At 24.9% G+C, this 22,324-nt stretch overlaps 1 protein-coding gene across 2 annotated transcripts in view; it reads right to left on the bottom strand.

Moving 5' to 3' along the window:
• The window catches only part of LOC111621383 (calcitonin gene-related peptide type 1 receptor-like), a 46,328-nt gene extending 24,757 nt beyond the window's left edge, over positions 1-21,571 (bottom strand). For both annotated transcript variants that reach the window (XM_023363494.1, XM_023363495.1), the window contains exons 1-8: positions 21,499-21,571; positions 13,360-13,495; positions 11,932-12,107; positions 11,668-11,858; positions 8,717-8,842; positions 8,489-8,583; positions 8,325-8,416; positions 8,077-8,221 (exon numbers count right to left, since the gene is read on the bottom strand). In XM_023363494.1, coding sequence (XP_023219262.1) covers positions 8,077-8,221; positions 8,325-8,416; positions 8,489-8,583; positions 8,717-8,842; positions 11,668-11,858; positions 11,932-12,107; positions 13,360-13,407 — 873 coding nt within the window. In that variant the 5' untranslated portion in view covers positions 13,408-13,495; positions 21,499-21,571. The remainder of the gene's footprint in view (positions 1-8,076; positions 8,222-8,324; positions 8,417-8,488; positions 8,584-8,716; positions 8,843-11,667; positions 11,859-11,931; positions 12,108-13,359; positions 13,496-21,498) is intronic.
• Between the last annotated feature and the right edge of the window lie 753 nt (positions 21,572-22,324).

Below are 22,324 nucleotides of genomic sequence, written 5' to 3'. Positions count from 1 at the left end.
AAACATGAATTTCTTCTTTCATTTTAAATTTAACAGTTTCTTATGAAAAGTCTGAATAGACAATTTAAAAAATGCATTTCACTTCGTTCTCGAAAGATGAAATTATTACACTTCTCGTATTTTATATCTAGCTATGAATATCTTAATGTTTTATTTAACCTTGAATCTTATGAAACAAAAATCAAAGCTAATTTCAATATAAAACTTCATTTTCCCAACTAAATTTAAATATTTTCTATGTAATTGCAGTATATTAAATACGAAACGTTTCCTTATATCGTTATTATTACATTTTTAAGATAAAAGTTATTGAAGCACGGAGGAAAAATAATCATTTTGCTATATTTTAAAATAATTTAATAAATAATCAAATAAACTTTTCATATAACAATAAATTGTTTTCCGCATTCTTTTAATTTATTTTTTGTTTTAAAATATTTTTATAAAGCTTTAATTTAAAATATTATAAATAAATTTAAAATTAAATATTCTTGTGCGAAAATTACTTTATAGAAATTCGATTTTGGGCGTTACATCACGACAGGGAAGAACTCAAAGAAGTGAATAAATTGATTAGGAGGAAGGATTAATTGATGCTTATGCTAAATAAAGAAAATCACAATCAAGCTCACAAACAATTCACTAACTCCAGATAAAAAGTACGTATCTGAAATTGAAGCGATTTCCTCTCCATGAACTGCTGGAAGTAATAAATTAAGTATTGCTAACAAAATTTCGATCGATAGAAAACTACCAATTCGCTAATAGAAAGTTTTTTTTTATTTTATTAATTTAATTAAAGTCATTTTAAAATAATTTATATTACATTTATTTGACTGAAATGTGAGCATTCCAACATTTATCGGCATGACAACACGCTCATTACAAAAATTTAAAAAAAAATTACATGATTAATCGTACAATTCAGATATTTTAAAGCTTCGTCTTTAAATAATTTCTTGAGATAAAACTAAATTAAATGGCCCATTTTCATTAAAATACGACAGAACGAGAAATATTTTATGANAATACATAATAATAAACGACAGGTAAAGATTAAATTATATAAAAAAGTAATTTAAAAATAAAAGTGATGTAACATGATTGTTAATCAGTTAATGATTATTTTTCTTTCTTTGTTTCAATTTATATATTGAAATGATAAATGTAAGAAATCTATTTACTGAAGGTAATCAAAGTGGTATGAAAAAGTTTTTAAAGAAAAAATTTCTTTCAGTATTAATTACAGTATGTAGTGTTAGATAAATCTTGTTAGATATATTTTAATAAAACAGCGAGTGAATGTCAAATCTTGTATAAAAGAAAAATGATAAAACTATATATTTAATAAAATTATTCAGTAAACAGATCTTATTCGTTGTTTAATTTCTTATTTTTTAAATCTTGTATGGTATAATTTTGAACCAGAAATACAGGGAAATTAATTTATTAAAACAGCAATATAGCCTACTCTAGAAAACAACGATAAAATATAACAATAATTTATTGTTATATTTTATTATAATTATTTATTTGTTTATTCTAATATTAGTTTACTATTTTAACGTTTCAGTTATTTTCAAATTATTTTAAATCCATTTATTTACTAAGATATAATGAATTATTCTATAGGCTACATAATTTATATGTCGATACTAACTAGCTGAATATTTTCCGTCAGTACGTTGTAAAGAAAAAAAATATTACATATCTTATTCTTTAAAAAATTGAAAATACACGTCAGTAACGATAACCTTTTCTTAAATTTTACAAAATAAATACTTTTTTAAATTAACTATTTCATACAGTACATACTCTAATTATAATGTATCTAATCTAACTATATTGAAGAACTCCCATTTTAATCAGAAATATTTATCACGTCATCTGTCATCTGCTTTTTGTGACAGATTGCACTCGTAAAATTGCTTTTAAGCCTACCAACGTCCCAAATATCTGAACATTTCACTCATATTATCTGAATATTTTGTCGATTTCATTATATAGGCCTATATATATAATTGTTATATATAATTTATTTAACAATAACTAAATTTCGTTATTATAGATTTTATGTAATTAAGTAAAATATAGAGTAAATATACAGTAAATAAAAATTGAGTAAAAAGTAACTCGTCTTTTGAAAAATTTAAATATCGTAATACGTAAATGTAAATTTTATAAACGCTAAAATTTTTCTGTCAAACGATTGATTTTTAACGTATAAATAAAATATTTGATATTTTAAATACAATAAATAATACACTCACTCACCAAAAAGAGTTTTAAACCCAGATATAATTGTTTGATTACTACAAAACTAGGAATTCATCTGTCTCAAACAAACATGTAAAGGATTACAGTTGTAGTTCGATTGCACTCCAGAATGTCTTAAAATCGTTGCTCCAGTATCATATATAAAGGCTCTTACAAGCTTATTGTGTTTAGAAAATACAGTGTACTGTATTTGTAGTTTTCGAACGCTAAGCATGCCTGCACGATGCAGTCAGACATTACGCACAACTGACAGAGTTTGACCAAGTCTGCATCAGTGGGTTGAGGAAAGTAAGATGATCGTTTCGCCGAATTGTCCGTCATCTGCACCGTTCTGGCCTGACTGTGACGTGGTGTTGGGAGCAATGGACACGTGAATGGCACACAGACGGCGAGCAGGCTATGGATGATCTGGGACAGATGATCGTCTGATCGTGAAAAAGCACGAAAAACTACAATGGTATCTTTGTCTGCCGTCCAGATAGGTGGAATTATCGTTACAGAACATTGTCTCTGTCGCTCCCATTGACAAGGACACTTGCAGAGACAAATTTGCATACTTGACTAGTAGCAAATCCAAAAATCTTTAGAGAATAGTGAAGAAAGGAAACAATATGCCTTACAAGTTTATTATCTGAGATGCTACATTTTACTCAGAAAAATCCCCAGAAGAGAAGCTCTGCCCTGTGCATCCCCTGTATCCACCACTATGCGTAATGATTCGCTATGCGTTCAATATGCACTATGCATAATATGTATACTTTCCATTGAACTGCACAGCAATATCATCTACTTTCTTTGAAGTGGTGCCGTGATAGAGAAGAATAGACAGCTATAGATTGGCAGCATATCATCTTTAGCAACGAATCCGGTCCTCTTTAAGAACGGACGATTACCGTGTTATTTCTGGAAAACCAACGATGAATGCTTCAATTGCCTTTACTGTTGAGCATCATAGTACTTTCACTGTTAGCGTAATGGTCTGGAGAATCATATTGAATGACAGTTGGTTATCCCTGACAGTGGTACGTCTAGGAATCCTGCGTCCTCCTGCATTTAGCTTTCATGACAGGACTACAAATTAGCCAGCAAGATAATGCTCGGCCGCAGACAGCTAAAGTTTCCCAGGGAATTTATTTATCACGTTGCTACACTTTCTTTGCTTGCCCTGTTTTGTGTAATCAGATAGGACACCAGTTTTGACTATCTACGATTGTGAGGGGTTTGAAGTGGCATAGAATTGCTTATGATTCCTACATGCCTTGATGCCTTACAACATTGCTGCATGTATGCAAACGAGGTTCTATAAAATACTAAAGATTATTTTAAATTGAATTGTTTTCCCATAAGAAATTTTCTATTATAGATTTGCTATCCCTGGCGTCGATCTATATACAGTATATATTGGAGTAACGAACCAATGAAATGAGTAAGAAAAGTTTCTCATTGTCGAATTTTGAGTGGATATAAAAAATAAAATGTATCCGTCTACTCCTAATTGTTGTAGTATAGCATAAAATAAAAATATGCTGGTAGGGTACAATTGCCGGTACAGAAATATTTAGGAGATATGTTCTTTGTTTTCTATGTGGATCTATATCCATGTCTTCTATAATATTGTAATCATTACCGTGGATATTGCGTTCGCACAAATAAAGCTTCATTCAATTCCAAAAACCACCTTCTGGTGAGTAACGTTTTTTGTTAAGGAATGCATTTTGAATAGTCCCGAAAATTATAATTTTCTGTAAATAACAAATAATTGTTTACAGAAAATGTACTTGTTAATGTGAATAATAGACTAATTTATTGTAAGTAGTCTTGCAAAACAAATTATTTTGATGTTTTTTAAACTGAAATCATCATTATAATTCTCATTTTCAAAATATAATTTGGCATTCTATTCTTCTATATGAAATCTATTTAACTCGCTTTGCAATAATAGTAATAATATAATATATATAAGATAAAAATGATATAATAACTTTGTTTTTCATTAAAGTTATTTTTACCAGTAATTTTCACTTTCGTTACTTATGCTTTTCCAATTTGATCTTTATTATTTTTCAAATTGAAACTTTATTGTATGTTTATTCGTAAATTACAGTGGTACCTCAGGATACAAACGCCCCAGCATACGAAATTTTCAGGATACGACACGAAATTCGAACATATTTTTGCTCCACGATACAAACAAAAACTTACTATACCACGGTAGATTAGTTCGCAGCGCCATTTTTTATTCACTTCTGTTCATCGGTCTCGGTCCGCGTGTTTGCTTCGACGTGGAAGGATCTCGCTCGATAAAGGAAATCTCGAGATATTATCAGAAAGTGACAGATTTTATTGAAAAGAAACATCCCAAAAAGGTTTACACTGGCCGTATTGCTGCTCAGAGTAATGACATTTGCCTAAAAAGTCGCAAAGCCAAACCTCTTTGGATAGATATTTTACCAAGCCACCTCTATCCAATGAAAGTGCTGGTGGAAGTGAAGGAAAGGAAGCAAAAAGCAGTGAATAAAAATTTAAAAAAAAATATATATATATATATATAAAACAACACTAATTTTTTTATCTTTTCTAAGTTATTTTTAAGTTATTGTTACATTATATTATGTCAGTTAAGTTTTAGTATCATTTCCCTACTCCCTCTCTTCCACCACCAGTTTACACCTCCACCTTCGTCTATCCTCAAAGATAAAGTGCAAATAAAACTACATTTTTTTTAAAATCAATTATTCTATTGTGGTTATTTATACATTTACAACTACAAAACGAATTTTTCAGTGTTTTCCTTACTATACTTTTTTTAATGTACTACTTAGCTTTAATTTGAGTGTGTTTTCGTGTTGAAATGAATTATTTGGTTTTACATGTAATCGTATGGAGAAAAATGATTCACCTTACGACATTTTCATGATACGATCTCAATTTCGGAACGGATTAATTTCGTATCCTGAGGTACTGTACCACTGTATTTCTCAGTACATAACTTGAGTCAAAGCTGTGGAAAGAATTAGAATGTTCTCATTTTTCATTAAGGTGTATCTTTTGATTTTAGAAAAATCAATGATCGTTCAAAATAAAACGGTTAAATGAACACACCACTAAGAATAGGTCTGTAACTATTTGCTAACTAAACTGCTTTTAAGTAATGTTTAATAATTATCAATATCTAATGTTCGTCATTAAATAGGGGCAATATAAAACTTTTAGCCAGATTCAACATTTGTTGATACTTTTGGAATTGATTTTAATAAAATAAGTTGATCGCCCATGTGTTGCGTTGCCTTAGCAACGCAATACGTGGGCGATCTGCCTAGGGAAATGCCTTCCAAGAGGACTTTCTATGAGAAATTAACCTGTATTTAGGTGTTAGACACGTGAATAAAATCCGTACAACTCCACTTATCCAGTCCGTAGGTAACGCGCAAACCTGCGACCAACTACCGGTGTTCAATGATTTTATCCAATGGGCGTTAACGCTCTTGACATGCTATCCGTAGTTCTGACTTTTGATAAGTTTTTAATACCTCCAAACTAAATTCTTATCCAATAATATTAATTTTTTTTCTATGTATTAAACAAAGTAAACGCTAATGTTATTGGCTAAAAACTGTAAAAAATCAAAAAAGATATTACCACAAATAGGAAAAGCAAACATAGCAAGTATATTGTTTTCTATTTATTTATATATTTATATTTCTAAACAGTTATTATACAGAATAATATATCTCTTAATTATAATTATATTTATACAAGGTGATTCAGAAATATTATATATTGTTCTAGTCGATTACACGATTTCGCTCTTCGAAAAACTTTTGTTCTGCCATGAAATAAAGAAAATTTTTCTGTTTTGCAATATTTCTTCTTATTCATTATATGTTTCAGACATATATGAATTCTTTACATTTTCGGATTCTACGTAATACAATTCTTTAGATATTAGTTGAATTTCAGTATATAAACTCGATTTTTATAGCTTGTTTTATTATATAACAATCATATAATTAATTTTGATGGCCACTTGATATAAGAAATTATTTCATTGATAAATTTTTTCTTAAACATTTTTTCTGTAATAAGATTGGTCCTAAATCAGCAAAATTATTTCAATTATTTTATAATTACATATCTGAACCATGAACTAAGCGGAATTATATTAAGTTTATGTAATCTATTAAAAGTTTTCGTATTAAGTTAAGGGGCAATAAACTGGCCACTTAGTGGAAATGTTCATCCCAATAGCAACTTTATGAATCCGTTTATTTGTACACAACAAATATAGCAATTGTTATGTTTGTATTTGTAAATCTATATCCGTACACAACAAATTAATATAGCAGTTTCTATATTTGATATTTACAGATAAAAACTTATATAACTTCTTTTGTTGAAACAGTGTCTTTATTTTTTTTTTCACAATGAAATGATAATTTGAGTCTGTCTTTATTTCACAATGAGTGATGATTTAAGACAACAGACAAGAGTCTGTTGTCTTAAATTATTGTCTGTTATAGCTTTATTTATATAAGCAAAATTGTGAAGAAGTTCGGAATGAGTATAGAAACTCTGATATTCTGATTTTAACTGGAAATATTAACAAAATCTGAGCTGAGCAAATATGAAAATACAATTTCATATTTGCTCAGCTAAGATCATAAAGCCTTATCATATAGTTTATGATATTATAACACTTACCAATAACAATAATGTTTCTGAGCGTTAGCAATTTTTTAAATTTAATGTAATCGCAATGGTTATACAACTTCCTGAACAGTTTCATTATATAACACAGAAATCAAAATAATTAACTTCATATCTTTGTGTTTCTCCGTCGCAAGTACCTGTACATATTTAAATCTATTCAACTGTAACTCGTTCATGTCAAATTCTCTTTTGACTATTTTAAATTCATCTCCATATGAATGGCGTCTTTTAATACGCCGTTTTATGCTTTATTTTAGTTTGTTATTATGTAACATAATCTATTTTAAATAGACTTGTAATTCTATTTTACAAATTAAAATATTAGCATGATATCTTACTTAAAAATTATTATTATTAATAATTACGATAATACCTATATAAATAAATAATATAATAAATTAATATTGGACAATTATGTATTCACAATAGAGATTTAAATATGTGCAAATATGTTCTCTATCTTATTCCTTTTTTGTTATTCTTTAATTTTATGCACATAATAATAGTTATTATTATTATTAGAACCATATAGTTTCATAAGGATTTTTAAGTTCATCACACTCGTTATCTATGAATAACGCAGATTGAAAACTTTATCTAGTAGTTGGAGTTACACGCTATTATATTACATTTAAACTATAATTTTCAGCTGAAACAGCACGTGGATACATTATTTATTGTAATTTTTAATTTATTAGCTAGAGATTCTATCAAAAACATTAGACATATAACAGAAAATATTTGACATGTAAAAAGAAATATACGCTTAAAATCAATGCAGTTAATGGAAGTTTTGAAATGTATTGGAATCATGAGATTTCTCATATCACTGTAAACCGTCTTTCTTGCTAAATCAATACATTTCAGAACTGAAAAATTTTAAAGATTAATGGTATGTTTAAAAACATTGTCATTATTTTTCAAAAGTTTTACGATTTTTTAATATTCACTTATAAATATTATTGAGATTCATTTACTCGATACCTTATTATAATTTCGTTATTTATTCTAAAACAATTTTCATAAATAAACGAAGAAATTAAGAAATGGATATCTCATTTAAAGCAACTTATAATAAATTTAACTTACTTTGTTCTCATCAAGAATAGTATTATCAAAATTATGAAGTTCGTCTAACATTACGATTGACTTGAAAAGAATTACAAAAACTCCATTTAAGAAAAGAGATATAAACAGGTTCCTGTGCATTATAATTCGATAAACTCGTAGTTGTCTGAAATTAAAATACGTCATTTTATCTTTATTAAAAGTAATTTCGTGTTTTAATTTTAACAAATACTTAAAATACACAATTTTCTATAAAGCACATCACTTACTTGTACGAAACAAACGTAATAATGGCTGGAACGAGAAAAGACATGGAAACAGAATGAGTAGCAATATGAAAATATTGCAGCCGAAGCATACCCTAATAAAATAAAATTAATATAAATTATAAAAATCTTAATTAAATTTTCATAATTTTAAAATAGCATTTTACTTCAACTCTGCCGCATCCATTATAATTTGTCCATTCTGAAAAATTTCCACGCACGTACCAAGAGCCTTCCGAAGTACAAGCTTTAACAGCATATCCTTTTATTGGTAAAGAAAATTATTTATTCAGTGAATATTTCATTTCACTCAGCTAGTAAAATATTAACATGTTAAACATATTTAACTTATACACGCAAGTTACATATGTGATATTTTTATTATTACGACTTACTTGGACACGGTGGAGGTTTGCTAGAAAAATAAATATGTTCTTGACAAACTGATTGCGCAACTTGCCCCGCAGGTGTGTCTGACCAGCATTGCCAACCATCCCAAGTTCTTGGACAATATAATTTTTCTAAAATAAAATTGCAATTTACTTTCAATATATCATTAACGTCTATGTTTATATTTGTGATGGTTTTCTAATAATACCATTTAAACAATTGATGCATGTTCTAGAGTAATAAACTCACTTTATATTAAATATATACCTATAAGAGATTACTATAATGTATTTTATAGGAAGAAATTCTTAAATACATAAATAGGATTTAGCGTGATCGAGACAATTCTGCGTATTTTATAAATATTTGAAAAATGACTATTAAATAACCGCTTATAAATAAATTTATACGTGACATATTCTATTATGAATTTACAACATTAAAATTTATTCTAATTTAATAATTAATTTTGGATATATTATAAAAAAATAACTACTTAATGAAGACTGAAAAATTTTTACTTTGCTTTAGTAAATTGATAAGCGTTTTGAAAATATTTTTGTACTAAATAATGCATTTTATAGCTATATATTACTAGCAAAGAAATATTTAAAATGTATTCAATTTTTAAATTAAAGAAAACAACATCTGAAAAGTTAATTTTATTATCTCTTCAATTAGATTTAGTGTAACTTTAATAAATTAATTGGTAAATTAATGGTAAAATTAAAATATCTAGAATAATGCGAAGAAGTTAAAAAAATATGAAAGATAAATCGGATAAAATATAATTTGATGATAATTTAAACTGGAAAAAAACTAGTCTTAAAATATACAATAGTAAGCTGAAAAGATAGGTTTCTTTATAGTAAATTTCTTTATTTCAATAATATATCCTATAGATATATATTTATAGCATGTTGTTTAAATTATAGATAGAAAATAGAAGTAATGTAAAAGAAAAAATATAATTCAATTCTCTGAAGACTAAATAAAAAATAAAGAAATCCAAACATTACAAAAATAGAAGATTTAATGATAATGATTGACCAATTTATATTTTTTACGGTAATAAATTTCAGAGAATATTCTAAGTCAGTTTTAGTTTATATTTTGTATATTCTATGGCATTCCGAAAACTTATATTATTTCTCTTAAGTCTATGTTATTTATTATACATTTCGAAATAAAAATAAAAGAATATCTTAAAATGATATTTAAATCTATTTGTACTTGTAATATACGCTTAAATATATTGAAGTGTCTCTGTATTTCAAATTTTGCTCTTTTGTTTATAAAGTAATAATATTAAAATATATTTAATACTAAAATTTTGTTTATAAAGTAATAATATTTAAATATATGATTCTAATTTAGTTTATCTAAATTATATAATATTTTTGTATGATTAGTTCGAATTATTCAAATCGTAGCCGCAAAGTGTGTAAATGACATCTTTTAAAAAAGGAAAATATTTCAATTTGTCTTTTATATTTTATATTCAAAAGTTATTCACGTCTTAAGACTTGAATAACTTTTGAATGTGAACTTTTAAACTTTAAATATAAACATGAAGTCTAGGTATTCCTTAAGTTTACGTTTTTAATAAACTAAACATTGTGCATACAATAAGATACAACACACTATTTTGCTCATTTAAAACTAAAATTGAAAATTTGTGTTAAATAAAGAAATTAGAAAAATGATTAAAGTCTGTTTAAATGTCATAACATTCCGTTATCTCAATTAATATATTAATATCAATAGTAATAATTTTTAATTATATTATATAGCCTATTTAATTTGCTAATAAGAAATATTTTGTTTAGAAACATTTTGTAAATAAAACTTACACGATTAATTGAATTTCAATAGACTGATTCAATTTAATTATTTAACTGTTTTGAGTTATTTATTTATTAAATAAATAACTCAAAAGGATTAGTATGCAGAGTTTTAGTATGCAAATTATTAAAGTAATCATTTTGAGATTAAAATAAATTATACAAAGATCAAGGACTCTTAACTACGTGTAATTCATTTTCTTTACAAGTCAAAATAAACATTTCCAAAGAATAATTTTACTTACACGCAACTGAAAAAATCAATAAGATTATTATATACGCTACCTAAGGAAAATTTTATTTGAAAAACAAAATAATGTTTGAATATTTAATATTTCTCACTTATATTTTGAAGGCCACAACACATTTTACATAAAATAAAATAATAAAATCAACAATATTAACATATCAAACGAAACATTACATCTCATATGAAGTTTGTAATTAAATTTTAGTTTTTATTGATATACAATTCAATATACTATTGGAGTCGATATCAGATTAAAATATAGGTTTGTATAATTTATATAATTTTTATTTTTGTAAATTACATAAAAGTTATATTTTCTCCTTATAATTAACCTAAAAGCTAATAAAGATCATAGAGTAAAATTATAATAAAGCAGTCTCTATTTATAAGATTATTTTTAAATTTTAGAAGTAATTTATCTATTTATATACATACATACTGTATATACATTATAAAAAAAGTGTTGAATTGTATATTTATATAGGATATATGTATATCAATAATTTTAATACATTCAGTGACTATTTCAATGCAATATTTATTTTGAAATAAATAATTCAAAATACTTTTGATTTATGACAGTTCTATATTTGATAAAATAATCGTAGAGTAATTTAAAATTTTCCGAAAGAGAATTAAAGCTTGTTTGAATGTCAAATATAGACGGGAGTGGCACAATTTTTCATTTAATCTTAATTTACATATCAAATGTAATATTACTCTAACAGACAATTTCTATATTTAAATAATGAATCAATAGCAAAATTATTTTCTTCGTTAGAATTTCAAAAGTAATTATTAAAGTTAAATTTAATACATTTTAAAAGTAAAATTGAAAAATATATTATAAATTAAATGCTACCTTGGTCTGGTTTTGGATCAGATGCCATTTTTTCACAACAAGCAACAGCAGCGTGGCAACAAGATGTCCATTTTGAAGCAAATACATTATTTACAAATGTATCAAATATAGGATGAGTTAAATTGTTGGGATCAATTGTATAACTTATATTTGTCTTCGGATCTACCAGGGTTCCCAAGAAGAAATTATATCTGTAAGAGTATCCATTTTCAAATAAATATTCTGGTATAAATATATATTCCGATTACAGATAGTCACAATTACCTGAATCTCAATCCAGTATCAACGAAAGCCCACGAAGGTAAATAATTATAGCATCTGGCACAAGTGTCTTTCTTGTAGATATCAAATGATAATGAAACTCCTCTTTCAGATCGACAATAAATCGGCTTTGTCTCTTGCGCAAAATAATCATCTTGCGAAATGTTGTAACTGCTAAGCTTTAAAATTCATTATTTTAATACAAAATATGCATTTATAAATACGTTTTAATAAATTAAGATAATTATCTAGCGATATCTATATCTTGGAAAGAAATAATTGGAAGGATTTTTTTTCTCATTCATATGATAAACTTGAATGAATTTGCTTTATTAATATAATATTCGAATAAATAACATTAAATTATTATGAATCTTTGTATTTAGTATAGAAAAAACTCAAATTTTAACTGTTAAATTGATTTTTTAAAAACAATCTAAAAAGTAAGAATTTATTTAACATTCATCTACACTACATAATGTTTTAGAAATTTTCAATATCAATGATTGACATTATTATCGATAAATGAATTATATAAGTTATAACTATATAATACATTTATTGATAAAACTTAATAAATTAATGAAACAACTTTTCTACAAAGCATTATAAATTTTAAAAATATCAATGGAAATATTACTCCAATTTAGTTACATAAAAATAAATAAGATTCATAAAATAACATAGATAAACTAAGAATCTTTTAAAGATTTATAGGTAATTGAATTTCATACTGTATTTGTATTATTACAACGTATAGCTTTGTAAGATTCGATAATACGACAGTCAGGCTGATTTTTATCTCATCATTGAAAACTTTTGATATTCCGCCACAGCATTATTGATTTGCCAAAATCTTGTTTAAATGATTTCGAAATTTCAAATGTCTTACATTTCGACTTAGATATTGTTAACCCTATAACACACGGGAAATACGCGAGTACATTTTCTTTAGTGAATTTATCCATGCGAATACTTCTTACTGTATAATTTTCTGATGTACTCCGTAGCATCTTCAGAGTCATTAATCGTTACTAATCTCAGAAGTTATCTCAAAACTTTCATTTTGAAATTTCAATTTAATGACGTTAACGAGAAACTTCCTAATTTTAGAATTTCCATTTTAGCTTTCTTTTACTGTAATCAGTTTTCCCATCTGTTTGAGGTTTTAAAGTCATACAAATGCATTCATAAATCCTAATGGGAATTATATCCTTTTAGAAATCTTGTGTACTCGAGTACTAATTCTCTTAACAATCTCTCCGATGATTTAAATTATAAGTAAATAGAATTATTCAAAAATCAATTTTCTGTTCAATAATTGTCAATAAAATTAATTATAAATTAAAATCCCGTATATGTATATAATACTTTAAATTATATGTATGTATATATATGTGTGTACATTAATTATTAAAAACTTATACTTACTTTATCACTGCAAGTAATTAACATCAACATAATCATAAGAGCTTTCATTTTTCTGATAATTAAATTAAACAATGTATTCTTCAGGTAAATATTAACATTTTAAGAAATATTTGTTCGGACATCTCATCCACGTTTCCTATAATGATAATAAACAGTTCATTAAACTTTCTTACATGTTATTATTTGCTAATAAAATTAAACCAAAGTTCTTCCATAAAGTATCATCACGAAAGTTTATATCAAGTCAGCTATCGCTAGTTTGCTTACAGAATTGCTAGACATGCAATACATTGTAATTAGTTTGTAATAGTTGCTTGATTGATGACTGTTTGGACGATGCTACATTAAAAAAAAAATTAATGCAAAAGTTTGATTTATCCTTAGTATTATTTTATGCTTTCGAAAACTTTAGATTACTCTTTATGAAATTACTATCCTGTTCTTATATTGAATCTTAATTGTTGATGATCGATTATTAAATTATTCGTAGGAGTGTATAAGAAGTAACTACATTAAAAATTTATGGATGATTTACAGTATTTAGTTTAAAAATTCCTAATAAGCTTTAAGGAATATCAGATAATTAAATTGTTTAGTATAAATTTTCAACAGTTTAGAAGAATAAAAGTATTTGTAATTTTTAAAATATATTTTTAATTTTATGAAGTTTTATTATATAGCAAAATTAAATTATAAAAATCAATAAATTTAAATTTACGATTTTTTAAAGTTATAACTTTACAAGTTATAATTTTATTATAAATAAATTATAACTTGTAAAGTTATAATTTTGTTTATAATAAAATTACAAATAAATTATAACTTAAAAATAGTACAATTTAATTTTGGTATATTAAAAAACTGCATAAAATTAAAAATATATTTTAAAAGTTAAACAATTTTTCTCTTCTAGAGTAGTAAAAATCTATATTTTTTTAAAAATAAAAAATCTATATAAATCTGTAAGAATAGTAATTAGATAAATGTAAGCTTGATTATTTTGCAATTTTGTCTTGTAATCTTATTTGCTACTATATATTGAGAACAAATAAAATTATAAAGAAAAAACTAACAAATAATCAAGTTTATATTCATATAATTATTTCAGTTTTATAAAGATATTTTTAGTAATTTTAATACAACATAAAATGTCTCAAATAAGATTTTATAACTTTAATAAAAAAATTCTTTAAAATGTTTATTTTTAATAATAAAATTATAATTTATATCAGCAGCCCAGTCTATAACATTCTAATAAATTTAAAATTAAATATTCTTGTGCGAAAATTACTTTATAGAAATTCGATTTTGGGCGTTACATCACGACAGGGAAGAACTCAAAGAAGTGAATAAATTGATTAGGAGGAAGGATTAATTGATGCTTATGCTAAATAAAGAAAATCACAATCAAGCTCACAAACAATTCACTAACTCCAGATAAAAAGTACGTATCTGAAATTGAAGCGATTTCCTCTCCATGAACTGCTGGAAGTAATAAATTAAGTATTGCTAACAAAATTTCGATCGATAGAAAACTACCAATTCGCTAATAGAAAGTTTTTTTTTATTTTATTAATTTAATTAAAGTCATTTTAAAATAATTTATATTACATTTATTTGACTGAAATGTGAGCATTCCAACATTTATCGGCATGACAACACGCTCATTACAAAAATTTAAAAAAAAATTACATGATTAATCGTACAATTCAGATATTTTAAAGCTTCGTCTTTAAATAATTTCTTGAGATAAAACTAAATTAAATGGCCCATTTTCATTAAAATACGACAGAACGAGAAATATTTTATGATATATATAAATTTACCATGTTAAATATTAAAAACAAGGATTTATGTAAAGGATAGAAACAATATTTATTATGTCTATAAACAATGAATTATTTATAGATAAACCGGTATTATGTCTCATTTCCTGAATATGATGCAAAATAAGTAAGAATTAGCTGCCAAAGCTCTTGCCAAAGCTGAATGAGTAAGAATTAAGCTTAAAATTTAATTTTTTGTTTACTAATTAACAGAAAATATCAATAATTAATTTGAAGGATTTTAATTTGTATACAATTAATTGGTAGCGTTTAAAAATAAAATAATTTAATCTATATCATTTGATAAATCTACAGTTTTACATTCGTATTCTTTTATAGAAAAACAGATTAAACTCCTTAAAAACTCAACACTCAATAATAATTATGTAAAAATCATCCGAATTGTCATTTCTTAAAGCAAAAGTGATTAAATTAGCTCATGTTTTTAATAAATCTGTTTATTGAGTAAAAATCTTTATTTTCCCTTTTAAATTAATAAAAAATGTCGATAATCAACAGCTATTATTATTCGTTCTCATATAGTTTATAATACATAAATTTGTTAAACGTAATTATATATAAAATTTCAATTAAAAATTAGAAAAATAAAAGGCATTAATTCAAATATTACCTTAATTATAATAAATTTGCTTTATTAAAATGTAAATTGATATAGAAAATTTACTGATATCACTTAAAATATATAAATATTAGTTAAAAGTAAAGCGTTATTTGAAAGAATTTTTCAACGTCCTAATCACATAAGTTCTTAAAATCTCTTTAACTTACAACTTTTAACTCAGTAAAACACCGCAGAACGATCGAAATGCTTCTTTTCAACAAAAACTTAAATAACTTATATTAAATTATCTACAATGTTAAGTAAAGCCTGCATTAAGTACTTTTTTTTTACAATACTTTTTACTTATTTTTTTGGCTTAATTTCCGGAACAATTTACTTCAAAGAATTTAACTCTCTCTAAATCCTGAACTGGAAAGTATTTGAAATAAGAACGCGAATCTGATAAAAGATAGTCGAATAACGAACATTTGGAAAAGAGGTCAAGATGCACAGCAGGAACAGAGGTATATGACGACACATAAATCCTAGTTTGTCCAAATAGATGACGTCATATTTGTGGATATAAGAGTTAGAGTACATATACATCAAATGGATTGTCCAGCTTAAGGCGATTTATTCGCAGGGAATGTTAAGATATGGTAATCAAGCTATATTCAGAGCGTCAAAATGTAAACATACCTACGAAAATAGTATTGTAAAATAATTCTACTCTTGATTGAACTTTATTATTAATTTTCAAACGATTTTAACATTGTTTTTACAACTTCTGGCTACAGAAAAAAATTTAATTAAAATCTCAGAGTTAAATCGAACGAAAAATTATAAACCTCGTTAAATAAATTTAGTGATTTTTTTAATATAATAATTATATACGGTATATATATATTAAGATTTTTATCAAAAACTTAATAGAAATTATTATGCTAGAACCAAATTAGGCAGTAACAGATTTGAAACTAATTCAAGTAACTCTTCACTCTGTGTAAACAACGTAATTAGTTTTTAAATATAAATGTAGAATTACAAATTTTTAAAGTAATATTCTAATTCCAATTTTACGCATGAATAAATGAAAACTTATCAAGTAAAAACGATTTAGTTTATTAATTTTCTATCTGATATTAAACTTGCAGAGATAACTCTTGAGTGTTTTACATAATTTTTATTTTATTAAGTTATATTTAGGTTAATTTTTTCGGTTCGTTTTATAATTTTCTGCTTGTTAATTTTTGCTTCGCGATAATTCAATCGAAACGATTTTATTAGTTCGAAAGTCAATTTAAAGAATTCAAAAAATCGTGTACATTCCCCGAAGCCTTAGAATTTTGTTTTAATTAATTTTTTTTTCTTTTATAAATGCATTAAAATTTGGATAATCAGTCTTAATTATCAATTAGAATACCTGTTCAAATATTGCCAGTTATATTATTAAAGTAACAATCAGATTAGCGATGTTAAACCAGATTGTCTTACTTGCTAGTTTGTACAATCTTAAATTGAGATAATGTAACAAATGCATACTGCTACGTTAATGCTTAACTTGAATTAATAAATATAAAGGATTATTATTATATAAATAGTAATAATCCTTGTAATTTACATTCTCTTCAAATTCGATCAATAATGTGAATTTACATGACAAAAGACAAATCAGGGAAATTGGAATCATCAAACCCAATAAAAAAATCAAACTAATATTAATTAAAATTAAAATGAAGAATCTAATATTAATTCATTATTTAAATATTTTTCTGAATACATTATTAGTTTGATCCTTGTAAAGTTAATGTCGAAAATTTTGTGCAAAAAGTTTTTCTTAATCTTTATGAATTATAATGACTTTATGATGCTACAATAAAGAAATTACATAAGCTTTCTTCGGCGGATATTAAAATCCTACTAGATTTAACTTCGAAAAGGTTTAGTAGGAGTAAGCTCACGTAACTTTCAATATGTTTCTGCCTTCAAATTCTGATCCCGCAGGCTAATAGTTTAAAATGAAGAGACTGGAAATTGCTTTCAGATTCGAAATATCTAATAACTAATCCAATTAAAACTAATATAGCTTCAGGTAAGAATAGTTTATGCTATTTTTTTCTAAAAAACTAAAAAAATATATTGCATAATATTTTGTTTATCAACTTTTATTACCGTTTGTTTGCCAAATGAAAATAGAAATTTATCAATTTACCATTAAAATAGCGTCTAAGTTTTAATACAAGAAATACTTTTTTATTATTTTCTTAAAATAGTATGACTGAAGTTTCTTAGAAAGTAGATTCTATCGATTTGTATTAAAATTTCTTTAAGAGCCATTTGGTTTTGAAGGAGATCTCTTATTGGGATTATTTATGACCATTAGGACCAATACAATTTATAACACTTAGAAAACTAGAAGTAGATATTTTGCTAATTTCGGAAAATATGTTTTAAATAATACAATAAATATTAAACAATAATTACAAAGATACAAAACTTTGATATATAAAATAATAGTTGACTAAATTTTCTTAATTTATAAACATTTGGAAAGATTCAGAAAGCTCAAAATAAATTTTTCTTAATTTATTTTGAACGTTTAACTTTTTAAAATCACGTAAAATATATACGAATACTAAGCTATGAAGTTAAAAGAATAGATATTAACAATTGTTAATTCTACAATATTAGCTTCAATTAAATTTAATGAAAAATTACATTAGCCTTTAAATTTTAAATTCTTAATCCTTAATATTTAACGAATAAATCAGGTTCAGACTAAAGGCCCACAAAGCCTAAATGATTTGTTATATATAATTCATTACACTTGTATACTAATGCCTCTTGAGAAAAATAGTTAATTGGAAATTACAATTAGTTAAATATGTAAATTAATTTGCTTCATTAATTATAAGATGTATTAAATAGTTTTTGATTTTGTAATATATATATAGGAATACTATTCTGCGTATCCATTTAAATGAAGAAAACATTAATAATACTGTATACGCAAATTGTTAGATTTTTGACAATGGAAAAATTTATATCAGTTTCTTATCCTGATAAACTTTTATAAAAAGAATAAATTTAAAATTGTTTTTTTTTTCAAATATTTATCAATTTTATCTTAACTTGTTCAAGAAATGATTTTATTCAGATGACCATTAATAATTATCAATTAGATTTCAAAGAAATAATCATTTATGAGTTTCCTATAAAGTTAAAAATCAACTTTTTGAATGATGATGCTTATGAATTATTCATTTAATTGATTTTATTTAAGATGAGAAAATATTTAATGTCTGTACATTTAAAATTGTTAAAGAAGAACAAAATATAAAATTTGCAAGTTATATAATAAAATAAAAAGTTATTATTAGTTAATATGCAAATTTATCTTTAATTCTTGTAAAGTTTATTTAATTTATTTTTACATAATTACGTATACTTTATTAATATATATGAAAATTGATCAATATATAAAAATTTATAATATAGTACATGAATAGGGGAGACCGGGGCAACTTCGGCATGCGGGGCAAGTTTGTCAAGCGCTTTTTTTTAAAAACAAATTAAAAGGAGACTTTGGTTATAGGTTAGGCAGTTGAGTTTTATTGGTGGCTTGTTGAGTGTAGTGTTTTTATTGTTCTCCAACAAGCGTAGTTGAATTATCAAGCAAATTTTCATTTTCGTTCAATTCCATATAATATTTTTTTTCCATTTATATTGAATTGGCAGGTTTTGTTATAATTCCATGATAACGAAAGTTACTTTTCCTGTTAGAAGGATGTAACTTCAACTTATTCACGTGGCCAGATCGTGGCTTGGCATTCTGTTCTCAGGGTTGTACTTAATGTTTCGAAATCATGACTAGCGGGGTAAGATCGGCAACATAAAGCCACATTAGAAGCAAAGGATAAAAATCAAACAGATGATAAATGAAAACATGTTTGCATTTGTTATTCATGTATATATGTCTTTGAACTTGCATTTCGTTGTAATAATATTAAATGGGTGTTGGATTTGTATTTCTTTGTTTTAATAGTGAATTCCAACTTATACATTGTTAATAACATAATTTTATATACGTGCCTATCTTGCCCCATTACTGTTGCCCCTATACCAGGGGCAACTTTAATAAAAATAATTAAAATAATTACAACTTTACAAAAAGAGAGAAGTTGCCGATCTTGCCCCTATACCCGGGGCAACTTCGTCAATTTCTCTCTTCTTGTAAAGTTGTAATTATTTTAATTATTTTTATTTCCAAACTGATTTTAACCAGTTCTATAGTAAGGTAACATTCCAATAGACAATATGCAAAGCTTTCTTTTCAGTTTACAGCAGTATTTATTACACAAAATTTAAGTAAAGCTTAACATGCCGATCTTGCCCCGGTCTCCCCTATATTTTAATTTTCACTACAATATCTATATGAACGTTAGAGCACGACTTATAAACATGTACTCCCACTTATGGTACAAATGCACTCAAACTAAAATTAAAACTATAAGAAAGATGGCAATTTTAAATTAATAAAACAAATAAATTAAAACTTTATTTTCTGAATAAAAATATCGCACCAACAAATCTACATAACAGGAAACATTTTTATTTTTTCCTTTCTTGAAGGGCAAAATATACAAAAAACTTGCTTATAATTTTAATATTTATATGCTGTTTAACATTATAAAGGATATTCTTGTATGTTATGTAAATTTTTCTATATTTACATAGATATATATATTTATCATTATAAAAATTTTTTCCTCGATTATTAACGGCAATTGATAACTATTAATAGTGATGTTATTGTAATTACTGTTTTATATATTTTTCAATATAAATAAAGATTGCGAATGGTAGTAATTTATCAATATTCTATCTATTTTTAACCAAAATAAATCACGTAAAATACATCTGTTAGAATTAAATTTACTGTAAAATTGGTGAGTGGTGCTAAACATTCAGATATATGCATCGAGAAAAGTTTATAAATTATTTTCTATTTAATTTAGAAACTTTGAAGTCTTTTTAACTGCCTACAAGCTTACTTTCAGCAATTTCCTGATTTATATAATTTATGTTGTTTTTTTATCCGTTAAAAATAGTTTTAAATGTAAGGTACCCGTTGTAAGGTAATCAAAATTCTAAAAAGGAAGCTGATATTTGCTTAGATATCAGTACAATTGAAAAAATTATTAAACATAATTTAAAATTCTACTGGTAAATAGGAATTGATGTTCGTGCAATGTGAAGTTTAATCAAATTTATTTACAAATGTTAGCTTTAACTCTTGCAAAAACGCCGATAGGCTATCGTAAAGTGTATCAGTTAGGAATATAAATGAAGTTTTAACTAAAATTCCTCACTTAAATCAGTTTTTTTACAATGATAGTTATTGAATATAAATTAGTAAATTATTTGTTTTTGTCTAAAGATACAGTGAATCATCAAATTAAAAAATAAAAAATAAAACTTTGCATGCATTAAATTTTGAATAAAATTTCACAAAAAAATAATTAATAAACTAAACTATAATAAACAAATTCATTAATTAATTTTTCTAATCACGTACTTACGTTACAGATCATTTTTACTGATATCATTAAATATAAACAAAAAGCATATTAATGTGATAAGTGATAAATTAATATAAAATTAGATTTTTATTTAAGTTTTAAGAAAACTTTTAGATGTATTTATTTATTTAAAAGACTTTACAGACATTAAATGATAAAGCAAACTTACCAATAATCGTGTAAAAGAACTGACATGTTACTGATTCTCAAACAGAATGACGGAGAGAAGTCGTCACTTGAAGACCTTGAACCTAAGCACTAGAGGGAGCTAAAATACACTAACCAATGGCATTTCTGTTTAAATCTTCCTCTATTCCTCCGTTTTTTTAATAGACGATTTAACCATTGATTGAATATTACCGTTTTTCATTTAGAAATCCATTTTTTAATACACTAAACATCATTACTTAACGCTTATTAGTTTTTAACATACAAAAGTTGCATATAATTGGAAATTAAGACATAACTCATTGATGTTTAGAAACAAATTAGTATAATTTTTTCTAACAAGATAAAAAGTTATAAAAGTTATAACTAAGATTCCAATAAAAGTAATGATAATATTATTACTTTATATCCATACAATTGTGATATTTAAGAGTTACGTATTAATTTATATTGATTTTACAAGATATAGTAACTTAGTAATTAATGTATTGATAATAATATAAAATAATTTTATATGCATATTTAAAATTATATCCGTTTAAAAAATTAAACATAAAATACAGATTTAAAGTTAAATTTTTAACTCAGTTTGAACTGCTGTTTATTTGTATCTAAAATCTTTAATTTTATCTTATGAATGTGTCATATTTGACTAATTTTTAATTAAACAATTAATTTTCAGTAGTTTCGTATAAAAATTTATTTTAAATAAAATGAAATCTTTCGATCAAATGAAAGATATAATTATACATCTTGAATGTCTAATTTTGATCATTTTCAGGAATTATAACTGATTTATGTGGTAATTGATAAATTATTTGATGTAT

This window comes from Centruroides sculpturatus, unplaced genomic scaffold (genome assembly GCF_000671375.1).
Source record: "Centruroides sculpturatus isolate CEXI.00-Female unplaced genomic scaffold, Cexi_2.0 scaffold129, whole genome shotgun sequence".
In the NCBI taxonomy this organism is placed as follows: domain Eukaryota; kingdom Metazoa; phylum Arthropoda; class Arachnida; order Scorpiones; family Buthidae; genus Centruroides; species Centruroides sculpturatus.
Note: the sequence above shows the minus strand (reverse complement) of the source record. Positions and strands in the feature narration are given on the sequence as shown.